General features: G+C 42.5%; 2 protein-coding genes across 4 annotated transcripts in view; one reads left to right on the top strand and one right to left on the bottom strand.

The window, feature by feature from the left end:
* The first annotated feature begins 699 nt into the window (after positions 1-699).
* On the top strand, positions 700-9,051 carry ZAR1L (zygote arrest 1 like). Its single transcript, XM_007960076.3, has 4 exons — positions 700-1,412; positions 1,953-2,045; positions 3,789-3,863; positions 8,595-9,051. The coding sequence occupies exons 1-4, from the start codon at positions 759-761 to the stop codon at positions 8,736-8,738; spliced, it is 966 nt and encodes a 321-aa protein (XP_007958267.2). The 5' UTR covers positions 700-758; the 3' UTR covers positions 8,739-9,051.
* A 4,522-nt stretch (positions 9,052-13,573) lies between these two features.
* FRY (FRY microtubule binding protein) overlaps positions 13,574-18,301 on the bottom strand; it is a 274,917-nt gene continuing 270,189 nt past the window's right edge. For all 3 annotated transcript variants that reach the window (XM_037986846.2, XM_007960079.3, XM_073013220.1), the window contains one exon: positions 13,574-17,501. In XM_037986846.2, the coding sequence (XP_037842774.1) occupies positions 17,243-17,501 (259 nt within the window). In that variant the 3' untranslated portion in view covers positions 13,574-17,242. The remainder of the gene's footprint in view (positions 17,502-18,301) is intronic.

The following is an 18,301-nucleotide window of genomic DNA, read 5'->3' as shown; positions in this document are numbered from 1 at the left end:
GAACTCCTGACCTCGGGTGAATCCACCTGCCTTGGCCTCCTGAGCTGCTGGGATTACAGGTGAGAGCCACTGCGCCCAGCCAGGATCTCCTGTTTTAAGGCTGAATAATATTCCATTGTATAAATACGTGCCACAATTTCTCCATCCATTCATCTGTTAACAGACACTTAGGTTGTTTCCATAACGTGGCTAATGTGCGTAATGCTACAACGAGCAAGGAAGTGAAGATATATCTTCAGGGTGTTGATTTCATTTCCTTTGGGTAAATACCCAGTGGTGGGATTGCTGGATTATCTGGTACTTCTATTTACTTTTTTTAAGGAACTTCATACTATTGTCCATAATGGCTGTACCTTAAAATATTACCTAACATTACCACATTACCTTACAAAGGATCTTTAGAATGGTCACTACAGGAATATATGAATTAATCATTAATTAAAGCAAAGGTGTGAATAAGCTGGAAATGAAAAACAGCTTTGAAAAAAAGATTCCCTGAGCAGTGAATTGAAGAGGTAGGGAAAAGCAATTAGGTAGGAATCAGGTGGCAATTAGACATCTGTAGATAGAGCTTCTCTCCCTCAATCAGGGTAATAGGCGGCAGCTCCCATTAGAATCTGAAATAAATGGAAAAGCCAGGAATGAATCTGAACCAACCTGATCAGGAGAAAGAAGGGGCGGATGAAGGAGGAAGGCAAAATAAGGACACAAACAAACTGGTTAGGGTATTAGGCTGCGCCTTAGCACCTGCTGAGCGGATGGAGCGCTTTGTCCGTGTTCCCTATGGCTTGTACCAGGGTTATGGAAACACAGTGCCTTTGGGCCAGCCTGGACTCTCAGGGCACAAACAGCCCGACTGGAGGCAAAATATGGGTCCCCCCACTTTTCTGGCCAGGCCAGGGCTGCTGGTGCCCGCGAACGCCCCTGACTACTGCATGGACCCTTACAAGAGGGCGCAGCTTAAGGCCATCCTCTCCCAGATGAACCCCAGCCTGAGCCCGCGGCTGTGCAAGCCCAACACCAAGGAGGTGGGCGTGCAGGTGAGCCCGCGGGTGGACAAGGCTGTGCAGTGCTCGCTGGGGCCTCGCACCCTCAGCAGCTGCTTCCCCTGGGACGGCAGAGACCTCCGGGAGGCCCTGCCAGCTTGCGGGGTCACTTCGCCCGGCACCGGCCGCAGGAGCTTGATCCGCCTGCGGAGAGATGGGGACCACGCGGAGAGCAAGGCGCTCCCGGGCCCTGAGGAGGCCAGCCAGCCGCAGCCATCACCACCGAGGTCAGAAGCTGACAGGCAGGAGAAACCTGGGCAGCCGGAGGAATTGGGGGAGAAAGACGCCCTGTGCCCTCAGGAAACGAAGAGCAAGCAGGTGCCGGGAGACGCCGCCACCGAGCCTCTCCGGAGGCCCAACTTCCAGGTGGATCCTCTCTTCCCTCTTCTTAGTCCTCGACCTGCCCCATCCTCTCCCTCCTTTTCCATCTATGGGGGCAATAAGAGCAAAATCTTCTCTCTCTTCTTCCATGTACTTGGTGAAGGAGAGGGAGCTCTGAAAATATGCATTTCATGTGGCCTGTATGTTTGGTAAGTTTTGGGTAAAATAGGTGCCAACCCAACTAAGCCTGTGAAAAGCAACAGTCTGGCAACTACTGCTACTGGGGGGTTTGGAGACGAAGAAGGGCTTCGAGTCTATGATATATGAAATCAGACTTTCGTTTTGGGAAGATTGTGCCGGTAGCATTGTGGAAAATGGATTGGAAAAGTACCAAAGACAGCAGCAAAAAGAATTCCAGAGTAATCTTTATGAGAGATGAGAAACTGAATTAATGCAGTAGTGTTGAGAATAGATATAAGTGAGGTGAAAGAAGTCATTTTTTTTTTCCTTATACAAAATCATAAAGAAGGATCTGGCTTTTTCCCCCTTGCATGATGGTAAAGTACTTTTCTTGTTTATTTTCAGTTTTTGGAACCAAAATATGGCTATTTTCACTGTAAAGATTGTAAGACCAGGTGGGAGAGTGCTTACGTGTGGTGCATTTCCGGAACGAACAAGGTAAGTAAAATGAGTAGGAGGTGAGAGGAGGATGGGGTGGGCACAGACGTTAAGCGAGGAAGAATCTGATTCCTGAGGGAGCATGACTGTCACAGTCTTGTCTTGATCTTGGTGGCATCCCCAGTGCCAGGTGTACCGGAAGTGCTCAGTGAACGAATGGAACTGAATCGGACCTGAGTTTCCGAACCATACTCTGGCGTTATAGTTGCCAAAATGTCAGGTTACTTAGATGAGCTTTTGTCCTTGTGTACACTGGAAGTTTTTGTAACCGTTTTTTAGTTGATGTGTTTGGAATAGGTCTGGGCCTTAGCGCTAGGAAATTTCCACTGTTTGTCCACAAGGTGGAGCAATAAGTGAAAAAACTTACTGTAAAGATTTGCCTGTAAGAGACTTAGGCTACGCCTAGGGTTTCCTTTGCCCCCTTCTTAATTTAATTGCCAACATATTAGGATTGGAAAAGACTTCACATTAAATTCTGCATTTCTTTATCTTCATGAATCCCGTAGGCTCTGGTCATTAGAGACCCTTGTTTGAGACTGAGAACAGCAGGCTGCCCCTGAGGCTTCCTCTTCTTTTCCTTGCCCTGTGCACCTCGTTTTGTAACATGGCCCGATGTTATTGCATTTGAGTGTGAACGCCCTGTGCTATCGCATGTTTAGAAATTGCCTTACTGGCCAAAGGACTGTGGAGAGAGAGGGCAAAGAGGCATTGAGTTCCGGATGAAAACCTGACTTCTCACACGAGCTATTTACTAGAGACCTAGAGAGGGAATAGATTTTTAAAGTTGAATTTACTTCCTTCTCTTGCCAGAAGAAAAATGAGTTTAATTCAAACATTCCAAGGCACTAGGATACAAAGAACAAAACATAGAACTCGTTCTGAAGGAATTTATTTTGACAGGAGTGATGGAAACAAAATGTAATTTGGCAATACGTGCAGTAGCATCCTTCATATGGAAGCAGTACAGAGATAGCACAGGAAGGAGGGGATTAGCCCTGCCTGAGGGAAGACAGCTTGATGTCCAAGCAAAATTTTAAAGAATAAATAGGAGGAAGAGTTCACCAAACAAGGCAGGGAGAAAATGTGCACAGGAAATTGCACAAAACCTTGAAAGCAGGTGGTATTGATAGGTAACCACAAGTAATTTAAAGTTTAAGCCGGGAAATACTGAAAATGAAACATGTAAGAGCTAAAAGACAAGGACAAAAAGTATGACGGCCCCTTCCCATTGAGTATCTACTGTGGTACTTGGTGTACATTATTAGGGAGTTTTCAGAACTATGGAAAAAGTAAGTATTAATAATAGTATTCCAGCTGGGCGCAGTGGCTCAGGCTTGTAATCCCAGCACTTTGGGAGGCCGAAGCGGGTGGATCATTTAAGGCCAGGAGTTCGAGATCAGCCTGGCCAATATGGCAAAACCCAGTCTCTACTAAAAATACAATAAATTAGCCAGGTGTGGTGGCGGGCACCTGTAATCCCAGCTACTCGGGAGGGTGAGGCAGGAGAATCGCTTGAACCCAGGAGGCGGAGGTTATTATTCCAATTTTACGGGTAAGAAAAATTAGATTTAAAGAAAAAGTGATTAGTAAGAACTAGTATACCTTGAAACCACAAGGGTAGAGGTTGGTAAAAGCAAGATACAAGGCAAGGGAATGGATTACTGAAATTAAGAACTGGGAGCCTCTGCAGGGTGTGGGTATGTATAAAAGCTTGTATTTTGAAAAAAACATATTTCTCTTTAGGTTTATTTCAAACAACTCTGTTGTAAATGCCAAAAGAGTTTTAACCCTTATCGAGTAGAAGCAATCCAATGTCAGGTGAGCATATGAAACACTTCCATTGTGTCTATAATGTTTCATTCCTAAAATGAAGCCTCTGTGACAACATGTTAGGATTTGATATAGCTGGATATTGGTATAGGAGTGTTCTGTATGTTTGAAATGTTATATTTTAGAAAAATGGAAGCATAAATTCTAGTTTGCATCTTTTTGGAAGGGAAAGAGGGGAAGATTCGCTATTTCAAGTTGCCTTATTGGGGGTGTGTGTTTGTCCTCTGACACCCTGGGCATAGTTAGAATGTAGTAATGTAAAAGGTAACTGCTATTAATTGTTTACTACATGCCACATTTTGAGATAGTGCTTTACATGCATTACCTCCTGTCATCTAATCTTTGTGGGAGATGTTATTTCCATTTTATAGATCTGAAAGCTAAGTTCAAAAATAACTTTCCCAAGTTTAGATGGATAGTATCAGAGCTCTGACTGGATTCTATGGTGTCTCCAATGTTTAGAAATTCACAGAATTGGGTGAGATCCTTAACTTGCTTTTTGTAATCAATATGTTTTTTAATCTAAGTCCTTAGTTAACAATATTTCTTCTTTTTCTATAATTAGTAGAAATAAATGGGCCGGGCGTGGTGGCTCACGCCTGTAATCCCAGCACTTTGGGAGGCCGAGGTGGGTGGATCATGAGGTCAGGAGTTTGAGACCAGCCTGGCCAATATGGTGAAACCCCGTCTCTACTAAAAATACAAAAATTAGCCGGGCGTGGTGGCGGGTGCCTGTAGTCCCAGCTACTCAGGAAGCTGAGGCAGAAAAATTGCTTGAACATGGGAGGTGGAGGTTGCAGTGAGCCGAGATGGTGCCACTGCACTCCAGCCTAGGTGACAGAGCAAGACTCCATCTCAAAAATAAATAAATAAATAAATAAATAAATAAATAAATAAATAAAATATATGATAGTTTGAAAACTAGCTTCTAAGTGATTCCTCCTCTGATTTTCTAGTCTGACATTCTTAGTCTGATGTTCAATATAACTACTTATTAAACTGGGTTTAATGGTGTTGTCTTTTTTCTCCACCTCTTTTTCTTTTCTCTCGTGTTCACTTGAATTTTTTTTAATATTCCATTTTCCTTTCTATCATTTTTTTAATGTTCTTTTGATGGTTACCATAGAAATAACATGACTGTCTGACTTGTCAAAGTCTAAATTGTTAATCTTGCCTTTTTTTTTTTTTGGAGACAGTCTTGCTGTGTCGCCCAGGCTGAGCGCAGTGGTGCAGGTGCAATCTTGGTTCACTACAAGCTCCATCTCCCGGGTTCAAGTGATTCTCCTGCCTCAGCCTCTCAAGTAGCTGGGACTATAGGCGCCTGCCACCACCACACCTGGCTAATTTTTGTATTTTTAGTAGAGACAGGGTTTCACTATGTTGGCCAGGCTGGTCTCAAACTCCTGACCTCATGATCCATGTGCCTCGGCCTCCCACAGTGCTGGGATTACAGGTGTGAGCCACTGTGCTCGGCCTAATCTTGCCTTTCACAGACAATGCAATGACTCCAGAACACTCTAACTACATCCTAACTTATATGCTATTATTGTATATTTATTTTACTTATATTTAAAATTTTGTAAGATTGTTGTGTATACTCAGTATTCATTTAGTTTTAGCTACACATTATTTCTGTTATTCTTTGTATCTTCTTGTTTCTAGGGCCACTTTCCTTTGACTTGAACTTTAATGTTTTCCATAGTATTGGTCTGGAGGTGACAAATTCTATTTTGTCCGGATATCTTTTTTTTTTTTTTGAGATAGAGTCTTGCTCCATCGCCCAGGCTGGAGTGGCATGATCTCGGCTCACTGCAACCCCTGGAGTGGCATGATCTCGGCTCACAGTGGCATGATCTCAGCTCACTGCAACCTCTGCCTCCTGGGTTCAAGTGATTCTCCTGCCTCAGCCTTCCCAGTAGCTGGGACTACAGGCGCATGCCACCACGCCTGGCTAATTTTTGTATTTTTAGTATAGACAGGGTTTCTCCATGTTGGCCAGGCTTGTCTCGAACTCCTGACCTCAGGTGATCCACCTGCCTCGGCCTCCCAAAGTGCTAGGATTATAGGCGTGAACCATCATGCCCAGCCTTGGATACCCTTTTTTTTTTTTTTTTTTTTTTTTTTTGAGACAGAGTTTCGCTCTGTGGCCCAGGCTGGAGTGCAGTGGCCGGATCTCAGCTCACTGCAAGCTCCGCCTCCCGGGTTCACGCCATTCTCCTGCCTCAGCCTCCCGAGTAGCTGGGACTACAGGCGCCCACCACCACGCCCAGCTAATTTTTTGTATTTTTAGTAGAGACGGGGTTTCACCGTGTTAGTCAGGATGGTCTCCATCTCCTGACCTCGTGATCCGCCTGTCTCGGCCTCCCAAAGTGCTGGGATTACAGGCTTGGGCCACCGCACCTGGCCTGGATACCTTTTTAAGAGATATTTTCACTGGGCATAGAATTTCTAGGTTGGAAATAGTTCTTTCTGCCCTTTAAGGATCTGAATTTCATTGTTTCTATGAAACAATATAGGTCTTACTGCATCTCTTTTGAAGTAATCTCCTCTTCTCTTTCCCCTTCTTAAATTTGCTTACTTCTCTTTGCCTTGATTTTTCAGCAGTTTTACAATGATGTGCCTAGTTGTAGTTTCTTTGTAATTGTCCTGCTTGAGTTTCATAGTGTTTCTTGAAACTGCAGCTTAAAGATTTTCAGTACTTTTGGGAAATTATCAACTGTTATCTTTTCAAATGTTACTTTTCCTATTCCTTCTTTCTTCCGATTACTCATACTAGACCTTTGCACCATATTTCTTTCTGTCTCTTATGTGCTTATCTATATTTTCCATGCTTTTAGCTATTCTTGCTTTAGGCTGAATATTGTCTACTAAACCATCTTCCATTTGTATTTCTCATCTCAGCTCTTTTTAATCTGTGATTAAAACATCCATTGAACTATTGATTTTATTTGTTGTATTTTTCTGTTCTAGAATTTTTATTTCTTTAGAAGAAAACTTCAATTTTTCTGCTGGAAATATTAGTTTTATTTCCTTGAACATATTAGCACTGAGTGATTTTAAAATCTGTGTCAGAGAACTCCATTAACTCAATACCCTGTGAGTCTATTGCTGTCCTCTTGGCTTTCAAGTATGTTGTTCTGTCTCCTCATATACAGTACCTGGTTATTGTTGATTGAGTGCTAGCTATCACATGTGAAAAATCTATAGTGAGAGTAAACAGTCCCAGACATCAAGTGCTCACCTATTTGTGGGTTTTCATCTCGAATGCTCTGATAATTTCTCAGTGATTCAGTTATTTTTAGCTCAGCTTTTGTAGTCATCCAGGAGACTTAGTTAGAATTACCTAATCCACCATTTCCGGAAGCAGAAATCTACCTTTAGGGTAAATCCTTATTTTATTGAGCCTTTCTTTGTAAGGATGTTGTGAGAATTAAATGAATTCATATATATAAAGTGCTTAAGAGAGTGCTAGGCACATAGTAAACACCATGTATTACTTGTTAGAATTTTCTTATAAGGAGGCATATTCTTCAACAGAACAGTTTGATTAAATCATGTTTAAGACTGCAATTAGAATAATAAAAATGTCTATTTTCACAATACAAAAAGGTACATCTTGGCCAGGCGTGGTGGCTCACGCCTGTATTCCCAGTACTTTGGGAGGCCAAGGCGGACAGATCACCTCAGGTCAGGCATTCAAGACCAGCGTGGCCAACATGGTGGAACCCCCTCTCTACTAAAAAATACAAAAATTAGCTGGGCCTAGTGGCGAGTGCCTGTAATTCCAGCTACTCAGGAAGCTGAGGCAGGGACAATTGCTTGAACCCAGGAGATGGAGGTTGCAGTGAGCCAAAATCTCACCACTGCACTCCATCCAGACTGGGAGACAGAGGGAGACTCCGCCTCCAAAAAAAAAAAAAAAAAAAGTAAATCTTGACTTATTCCGTGTGGCTATGGGACATGTAGAAAATAGAACAGTGATTATCAATGTCAAAGATTGGCAGGGTTGAGGGGATGGAACCAGGGTAATGTACCAGTTTCCATAGGATATTAGTTTTCATTATTGGAAGGCAGAAATGAGATAATGGTCGAAAGGCACTGTTTTAGATCCTAGTAAAGACTGGGCACGACTGGAAAGAAACATTGGCGTCCTCCAGAATACCCCTCTCTCCCAGTTTTAACCACCCAAAATATATTCAGACATTGCCAAATGTCCACTGGGGTTGGAGATGGAGTAAAATCACCCCTGGTCGAGAATATCTGCTCTAGTCTTTTTTAAATGTTCACTTAATTCCTACCCACCGCCACTCACTCTGACCTGCCTACAAATCTAAAAATCTACATAGTGAAGAAACTCTATAAAACTCTTGATTAATTTTTTTCTCTTACACTATGTTGCCTTGACTGGTTCAGCTACAAATACAAAAATCTACAGAGTGAAGAAATTTTACAAAACTCTTAAATTCTTCTTTTACATTATGTTGTCTTGATTGGCTTCGCAGTATTCTCTTGAATATCTTCTGTGATCATCTTGAAAAAATATTTGACATTTAATGTGATACAAGTAATTTTGTACAACTTGGTCTTGGCCTTCGTGTAGGACTCAGAGGATGAAGGTTTCAGGGACAGGGTAATAGGGAGCAGTACTGTGATTTGAGGATTACATTTGAAACACTAAACTGATCATTTAGTGTCCAAACTCTTCCTTGTTTCCTAAAGATCTGCTCAAAGTCTCATTGTTCCTGTCCTCAAAAGAAAAGACACATTGATCTAAGGAGGCCTCATCGACAAGAACTGTGTGGTCGCTGCAAAGACAAGAGATTCTCCTGTGGCAATATTTACAGCTTTAAACATGTGATGTAACTTGTACAGTGTGACTTGTACAGGACCTCTGAGCTCTTCTTGTAACTGACTGTGCTGTATTCCTTTTTTCCAACTTGGCTCTGACCTGGCATTGGAAAATGGCTAGGCTTTTGTACTTTTTGTAGGTTGTGTAACAATTGTACAATGTGAATAGAATAAAATGAATGCATGTGCACTAGACCATGAAGCCACATTAATTGGTGATCCTAGTGTGTAAACATCAATATATGGCATTGGGAAATGGCAGATACTGTCACTTATATGAAGGGGAACTAATGAAGAAAAATAGCCATTTTTTTGACAAATTGGTATAAGTCGGATGTTCTAAGCACTGGTTCTAAGCACTATATATAGAGATGATGAAGGGGCAAGGTCCTTCCTTCAAGTATGCACAACTATAGCAAATGCTGAAGCAGCCTTTAGCATGTGCCGTGCATTGCTGTAACTCACCACAGCAGCCATATGAGGTAGGAGCTATTATACATTTTCATAGTTGAGGATATGGAGGCACACAGAGGCCAGAGCAGAGTCCAGGATTTAAACCAGGTAGAGTAGGACTTGCTTCATGCTTTCACAATTACATTTATACTTCTCAAGTTCAGAATGTGATAAATGCCATGAAGGAAACAGGGTGCTATGAGAGCAATCTTTTAGACAGGGTGGCTGGGAAGAGGTGACATGAGATTGAGACCTGCAGGATGAAGGGAGCTGGGAGAAGATGGTTTTGATCTAAGGGAACAGCAGGAGCAAAGGCCTTGAGGGGCTGAGGAATAGGATCCCCCTGGGGCTGACGTGGGGGATGAGGCTGCAGAAGACAGGGCTCTGATCACAAAGGGTTCTCAAGGCCATGTTTAAGCAAATGACAGCCCATGAGGGGCTTTCAACAGTGCAGACACATTCTCAGTTCAAAAAGCTCACTTTAGAGGGAGACCGGTTGGGAGGTTAATGAACACATGGTCAAACTGATGGCTTGGACAAGGGTGGTGGCCAGGGAGAGGAAGAGAAATCCATGGGTTTAAGGTAATGTTTGAAAATGTGCAGGGCTGGCAGTGGAAGATGGAGGAAATAAACAATGACTCTTAATATTGTGCTTTGAGCTGTAGGGTGAATGGAACTGAGAGCTATACCAGGTAGGAGGCATGTTCTGGGGTCAGGTTACCTACCTGCAAATCCTGGCTGCCGTACTTAAGAGATAATTTTGGGCAAGTCACTCTCTACCCCTCAGTTTACCTATCTGTAAAATGGAGATGATGATAGTCCTCACACCACCGAGAGATAGGAACTAACAGAGTTGAGGCATGTTCATCACTTAGAATAATTAGTGCCTGTCACTTTGAGGGCTCAATACATTTACCTCTTATTTTAGTGGAGCTATTTAGTAATGTGGGGAAGGGTTTCTGTTTTCAACATAAGTCTGAAGTGCTGGAGACATCCAAATGGAGATGTCATATAGCCTACTGGGTATATGTATCTGGAATTTAGGAGGTAAGTCAGAGTTAGGGATAGATTTGGAGATAAATAGTTTTTAAAACCATGGGCCTGGATGGAATCACCTGCACCAAAATCTCACAAATCACCACTAATTAACTGACCAATGCAACCAAACACCACCTGTTCCCCAATAACCTCTCGAAATAAAAAAATTTAAAAATACAGTTTCACAGAAGTGGGAAAAAAGGGAGTACAACAGAGGGCTCTGGGGGCATAGCAACACTTAGAGCAATGATTCTAAAACCTTAACATCCCAGGAGTCACAGGGTGAGCTTGTTAAATGAAGATTCTGATTCAGTAGGTCTGGGGTCTGAGACTGCAAATCTAGGAAGCTCCCAGATGCCATCAATGCTGCTGGTTCCCCAGACTATACTTGGAGTAGCAGGAACTTAGAGGTTAGATGAAAGGTGAGGTCAAGAGGGATAGGAAGAGGATGAGGGGATGAAAATGAAGAAGAAACAGTATTTCCAGAAGAAAGGAAAATCAACTGAGTCAAATCCTGCTGGGAGGTCGAGAAAGGTGATGACAGGTCCATTGGATTCGGCAGTATGGAGGTGACGGGTGAGGTTGAAGAGAGAAGTTTCCGTGGAATGGTGTGGATGGAAGCAGTGTTAAAGTCCAAATAGTGAAGAGAAGTAGTACTTCCTAGATGTTTTGCTGTAAGAAAGCAGAGAAACTGGTGATAGCTAGAATGGCATTTGGGTATAGGGGAGGCACTGAGTATGTTGGCATATTAAAGGGAATCATTTAGAGAAGGTGATGGCAGAGCAGAGAGGGGAATGTCTGCAGGAGCAAAGCCCTTGAATAGGCAGCAGAGATGGGGTCCAGAGCGCCAGTGGAGCAATTGGCCCTTGAGGGGAGCAGTTATATTCCTTTGGTTATAAAAGGATGAAGCACCTAGAATATAGGGCTAAAGATAAGTATATTTTTGGTGGGGAAGGTGAGACTCATTTGTTTACTCAATGAATTATGAAGCAAAGCCATCAGCTGAGACAGGATGCTAAGGAGAGAGGAAAATATGAGAAATAACTTTCTCAGGCATTAGGAAATTGAAATGATCAGGAAGGCATAAGTGTATTACAAGATGGTCCGATAGTGTTGAGATTTGAGACTTTCCTGGTTGCAGTCGCATACTAGTGTCACACTTCTAGTAATGAAGACACTTCTAGTAGTGAAGATATTACTAGAAATGTAACATTACCAGTGTCATTGTTTGTGTGACACTACATGTGTGACTTGCATTCTAGTAATATCTTCATTCTCGTAATGTCACACTTCTGGTGCAGCTGTGGGAAGAGTCAGTTTTAGGTTCAACCAGACCTGGGGTTGAACCAGCTGAGTAAGACAAGGGTAGGGCATCCCTTGTGAATGTCAGCAAGGGAGGGATTATAATGACCCATGGAATTTAAACATGCCCCAAAGGGGAGTAAAGACATGTGAGGGCCACAGACTGATATGCATGACGGGAGAATTGTTAGAGGGGTGGGGGCTGGAGTAAAGGGGAACTGGGAAAATTCCTGAGTAGGGGGCCTGAAGGTGGGATTCTGGACCTGGTTCACTTACTGCTATGGATCAGGTTTTGGTACAGCCAGGAAATTGGATGGCATTTCACCTGGTCATTGGCTTCCTTGCTGTCCCTCCGACAAAGTGATCCTGCTCCTCCTTCAGGGTCTCTGCGTGTGTCTCTCCCTTTGCTGGAATGCTCTTTTCCCTGGATATCCATTGTATCCCCCACTTCATTCAGATCTCTCCTCAGATATCACTGGGTAGAACAGAGTGAAAATGCCTGGAGGTCAGAATGTTAACAGGATGAGAGAAAAAAAGATTTCGTACAGGTTACACACAAGACTCCTGAAGTCCTGGAAATGACATCGGAAGCTGGGGTGAGCAAGAAGCTGTAGTCTCTCCGATGAATAAGGGGCAGGAAGTAGGAGGGCTTTAGGTCAGCAGTTCCCAAGCCCGGCTGCAATTCAAAATCATCAGAGGAGCGTTATAAAGGATTTAAGGGATCCACAGGGAGGCCTAAGCCTCAGGATTTTAAAAAAGGTTCCCCAGTGCTTCTAATGCAGCTGAGGGTCACAGCCACTGCTGTGGATGACAGTGATGGGGTTGGGGAAGGAGGTGGCTAGTACAGTCAGATGGCAAGAATTTCGAAGCCTCTGGGCTTTTTGAAATAGAGATGAGGAGAGAAGGGTTGGACATAGTAAAGGGGACCAGGAGGAATCTCTTCATTCTCCTGGCCGAGGAGCGCCTGGAAGTTTGCACCAGGTGGCCCAAGTTCTTGGAATCTGAAATTCGAATACAATATCCATGCAAGCTTGCTGTTAAAAGAGGGATCTAGATTACAGAAGATGGTGACAGACAAGCAGGCATCTGCCAGGAAACTGATCTGTAAGTGGATGCAGTAAATTCTAGCCACTCACTCACTGTGACCTCGAATAGGAAACAAAGTTACAAAAAGATCCATGGCAGATTTGGGTAGAATCGCTACACCAGCAGCCTACATGGAAAAACAATTGGGGGTATGCTTTAGAAGAAAGAGCACTTTGCTATGTAGGAAGTTTTTCCCAGTTCAGTGTCTTTCAGAGTGGAGTGTGGCTGTTGCAATGCTGATTTGAGGGATCCTGCGCTGGATTTACCAAATTGGTCTCTAGAGGGGTCAATCTGAGGGATTCTGCATTTTTGATAAATACCCTGGGGTGATTCTTAGGTCTGAGACCGAGAAAGCAATGTTGCAATCTTGGCAGTGGATTTGAATCATCTGGGGAATCTTAAACAGCGCTGGAGTTTGAGCACAGCTTCAGACCAATTAAATCAATTAAGAGGAAGTCTGGGTGTTGGGGTTTTAAGTCCTCGACATGATTTAACGTGCATCTGAGACTTTGAGCCCATTACCTGCACTCTAATTTTTATGAGCAATCCCAGTCCCGGCCATATGTATGTCTTTAGCCCAGACTTTGCTCCTCAACAACAGACTCACATATCCACCTGTTTACTCACCATCTTGTCTTGGATATCAGACATCTCAAAGTTAACATGTCTGAAGAATAATCTTGATTTCTACCTCCCAAACATGCATTCCCTCATCTCAGTTAGTGGCAACTCCATTCCTCCAGTGGTTTGGGCCAAACTCTCTCCCATTTCATGTGTCATTGGTAGGCCCTGTCAGCTTTAGCTCTGAACTATTTCCAAAACATGCCCACAACTAATCACTTCCGTTGCTAGTACCCTAGCCCAAGCCAGCATCGCCTGGTGACTACACTATTGCCACAGCCGTCTCTCTAGTCTTCCTGCTTCTACCTCTGCCCGTCTGCAGTCTATTCTGCACATAGCAGCCACCGTGATCCTTTTAAAAAATTATTTTTATTGTGGCAAAACATATATAACAAAAAATTTGCCATTTAAAAGTACACAATTCATTGGCATTAAGTACATTCACAATGCTGTATAACCACCACAACAGAACTTTTGTTATAGAGCTTTTCTTCATCATCCCAAATGGAGTAATCCTTTTAAACATAGGTCATAGCATGTCACTACCCTGCCCGCAAACATTCACTGGCTTCCCATCTTGCTCAGCAAGGGACCAAGTCCTGCTGTGGCCCACAGAGTTTTTGGCTGTCCTCTCTGAACGCCCTCTTCACTCACTGCACCTGGTCATTGGCTTCCTTGCTGTCCCTTCGATAAAGTGATCCTGCTCCTCCTTCAGGGTTTCTGCGTGTGTTTTTCCCTTTGCTGGAATGCTCTTTTCCCTGGATATCCATTGTATCCCCCACTACATTCAGATCTCTCCTCAGGCATCACCCTATTAGAGTGATAGCTAAGATAGCCCCATCCGCATTACTCACTGTATCCCTGTTTTGTTCTTCATGGCACTACTCATTACCCAACATAGACAAGCACATCTTCCTCCACTCAAATGTAGGAGCCTCATGGGAACACGCACCACATCTGTTTTGATAGCTGCGGTATCCTCTAAAACAGTGCCTAGCCCAGAGTGGGTACACAATAAATATCTACTGAACAAAGAAATATCCGGGGTCATGATAGGTATTCAACTATTAATTGATCTAAAACAAATGCACTGAAAACTTTAAAAACTAGTTTCATTGAGATACAATGAACACACCCTAATACTCACCCGTGGACACTAATTTTCTGGTTGTTAAGGCAGGCATCGGGAAGCAAGTGTAAGTTACTGATGTAAGCAGCCTGGAGGCACCCTTATTCTTTCCAGAATTCTACAGTTCACTGAAAAGATCATTGTTTGTTAGGACTTGGAACCAGAAGAGCCTTGAGACCTCCCTCTGGATGTTCATGCATGTGTGTGATGCCTACAATTACAGGCATCTTGATTTCACAGCAACGCCAGCACATTTTCTTAACATCTCACCAATGTTAGATGGGTTAGAGGTGGGAATGACATTCATGTGCCTCTAAAAATGTGCAGTGCCTTTTCTAAAACACTATATTTGGAGACTATAATTTTAATCAAGTGATGTCTAAGTTACAGAGCACCTGTCTAGATTGCTTTATTCTGCAGGTGGATACAAAGTGTATCATGTTTCAGTGCTAGAAAACAGTGAGACACAAGGAGGCATCTTTCTTACCGCTGAGGCATCTGTTAAATATCTACCCTTTCCTTTGGTACCTCTACTTCTTTGTGTCCCTGGGGAAGGCAATTAACATTAATGCTTCAGTAACAGGCACAGAGCAATAGCCAACAAGATTTGACTGGTAGATCTTAAGTTATTGCTGGGCTCTGCTGGAATGGGGCTGCATCCTACACAATTTTTCTCATCTCCACTTAAAGTAGAGGAGGTGAAGAGATAGAGGAAAATTAGAAGAAATCTTTCACATTAATACATCTCCTTTTAAAAATAAAATTGAGAAAAACACAAACCACTGCTTCCTATGTTAATATCTTAGATTGCAATGTACTGTTGAAATCTTTTTTTTCTTTCTTTCTTGTTTAAGAGTAAAACATCGCAGTGGTTCTCTGCTGGGTAAGAAGGCATGGTAGAAAATTCAATTCATGATGAATCTGTTTGTTCTACTGTGGCTCCCAACAAAACTCTCGAAAGTTGTCTACTGTGGTTACCCACAGAAACCTTTATTTTATGAGGTATTTTTCAGAGAGACCGTGATTCAGTTGTTTCCTACAAATCATAGCAAATCATCTTTCAGGCAAGTTGAAAAAATAAATCATCAGAAAAATATGTTATCAGCAGTCCAGAAAATTATTAAAATCTAGTAGTTGTATCTGTGGTAACATAAAAAAAAAATCATAGGTTAGGCTCTCTTCTGTAGGATACTCCTAGATTATTACTGCCAATGATTCAGTAGCCATATGCTAGTAAAGCAAGTTATATTTGTTGGTCCATGTAAAATATGTGTAGGAAGTCAGTATAACTGAGATTGTTACATATTTCTCCCTGTGTTCCTGTTTTCTTAGTGGGGTAGGTAGGGGATAGGTGTTGGTGACAGAATTAAAACTCTACTACTTTTTCCTGCTCACTATAGAATCAATTTCCAAATTTGAAGGATGACAATTTATAGGTTATAGAGAATTAGAGCTCTTACTTTTTTCTGATTTTTCTCTTTGGTTGATTAAACAGAATTGGTTGAAGCTCACATTTTTGATGCCAACTTCCAAAGAAATTATACTTACCTCCAGCTTCACAGGGCCATGCATGGCACGACCCCCATGGGTGCCATTCAGAGCATACACGTGAGGGATGCCCCTTGGGGTTATTACTTTGGCAACCCACATGCAGAACTTCATGTGTGCCCAGGACAAACATTTTCATTAACCAGAAATAAAGTCCATGGTCAACATGTATTTTGTTCTTCTTTTTTTTTTTTTTTAGTCTATAGAAAGTTCTGAACAGAATATCAATTAAGCTTACATCACAAAAACTTTAAATGTATTTACAGAGTGAATAAGTTACATAGATAAACTCTGAATATGTTTCTGCTGTGCACCAAGTTCACATGCACACATCTAACACTTGACAGCATTAAGTTTAAGGAGAGAACTTAAGAATGGCCCTTTACATATATATTACACATAATATATGACATTTAAGAAACAAAGAAACAACTCATATTTTACCTTTATGATTCTACTTCTGGCTATCCAAACAGATATTAAAATATGCATGCCTGACAGGTGAAAAGACGTGGAATTTATATTGTGAATAGTTTTCTCTACAAAATGGCAAAGTTAATTAAAATTAACACTCATCCTTCAGCAGTATAAATATGCTCATAAAAGCAACCTTCTAGTAAAAAGCAGCCAAGATCCTTAAAAAGAGTCTATCTGGACCATTTTTGGTGCAAAGAGATCCAGGGCTTTCAGAAACAGTAGCCTAACAACATAAGAAAGGTAGTTCATAGCAGCTCCTTTTAGATACAGTAATTATATTCAAATTACAGTGTACATTACATTGCAGTCCGTTTACAATTCCCTTTTCACATACACAGGCTGTCAGCGTTTGACCGTCTTACAGTTTTCAGTGGCCAGCTTCATGTTGCCTGCCCCTTTCTCAGCCCACCAAAGAAAGGAAAAAGAAAAAAGAAAGAAAACGGAACAAGAAAGGGAAAGAATGTACATGTTTGAGAATATAAAACTTTTTGAGTGAAGAAAACATTGCACTTTTGCCAATCTAAAATCGTTTCTAGAAAGGAAGGTACTGTTCAGTGTAGTCGGCTTTGGTATGCAACGGAAGTCACTTCTTCAGTAGTGAGTTGCATATGCTCGGTCAAACATAACACATTTGTGCCACACAGCATGATGGGTGGAGTCTGTCCAGGACGTTCTAAGCTACCTTGGTTCTTATAGTATTGCTACACATTGGAAGTTCTGTCATCCTCTTTAGAAAAAGCCCTACAGGTAACAAGAGGGAGAACAGTCTGTCCAAGCCTTTTGAAGGCCGAGAAGACACCGAATGACGTCGCCCCAGCATGGCAGCACTGCCAGTTTGGAACCCAGTGGGGACAGGAGGCTCCTGTCAGAGACTAGTGCCAGAAACACTGGAGTCTGGAAGAAAAGTAGTGAGGACTCGGTAACTCTGGGCCCTGCGGATCATGTCCCGGATCTCCATGTTCAGCTCCATCAGCTTGGTGCAGATCTCGGTCAGGCTCTGGTTAGACCCCACCAGGGCATAAGTACCCGTCTGTCCCAGAGTTTGGTGACGGAAATAAATATTCAGTAGTGTCTGGACCTCATCATCAGAACTGCTTCCAAAGATGTCATTGGGCCACAGACTTCTGCAGTCAAAAATAATAGCACAGATTAGAGGCACTATAAAAAGTTGGGAGCTTATGAGTCTTCATTAATATAAGAATATTACTTTTTGAAAAGGCTTCATTGAGATGGAATTCTCCTATTAGGTAATTCACTCATCTAAGGTACACAATCCAGTGGGTTTTAGTATGTTCAGAGTTGTGCAAACATTACCATAACCATAATCAATTTTAGATTATTGAATATTTTGATAAAATATCAAAAGTATAAAAATATCAGAATGGAATCTAATACTCCTAAAACATTTACCTTATTTGCTATAGCCTTCCAGTTTCAATGAATGTGAATACAATATCAGGATGTAGGGGCAAAACCAAAAAGGATATATTCGAATGTTAGTTAAAAATTATACGAAGGTATATTTTGAAGTGCTTCAGCATGTTGTCATTTTAGGGATGACAAATGGCCAGAACCAACACCCACACTTTCAACATGTAGTGTTCTTTTTTTTTTTTTTTTTTTTTTTTGAGACGGAGTCTCGCTCTGTCGCCCAGGCTGGAGTACAGTGGCCGGATCTCAGCTCACTGCAAGCTCCGCCTCCCGGGTTCACGTCATTCTCCGGCCTCAGCCTCCCGAGTAGCTGGGACTACAGGCGTCCGCCACCACGCCCAGCTAGTTTTTTTTGTATTTCTTAGTAGAGACGGGGTTTCACCGTGTTAGCCAGGGTGGTCTCGATCTCCTGACCTCGTGATCCACCCGTCTCGGCCTCCCAAAGTGCTGGGATTACAGGCTTGAGCCACCGCGCCCGGCCAGTGTTCTGAAA

The sequence above is a fragment of the Chlorocebus sabaeus genome, chromosome 3 (genome assembly GCF_047675955.1).
Source record: "Chlorocebus sabaeus isolate Y175 chromosome 3, mChlSab1.0.hap1, whole genome shotgun sequence".
Lineage (NCBI taxonomy): Eukaryota > Metazoa > Chordata > Mammalia > Primates > Cercopithecidae > Chlorocebus > Chlorocebus sabaeus.
This window is presented reverse-complemented; position numbering and strand designations above follow the sequence as displayed.

Bases quoted from the DNA above. Each gene is read 5' to 3' on its own strand.
- ZAR1L (XM_007960076.3), top strand. From the start codon at position 759: ATGGAGCGCTTTGTCCGTGTTCCCTATGGCTTGTACCAGGGTTATGGA. The intron at 1,413-1,952 runs GTGGATCCTCTC...GTTTATTTTCAG, and splicing joins TCCGGAGGCCCAACTTCCAG to TTTTTGGAACCAAAATATGG. The intron at 3,864-8,594 runs GTGAGCATATGA...TGTTTCCTAAAG, and splicing joins TAGAAGCAATCCAATGTCAG to ATCTGCTCAAAGTCTCATTG.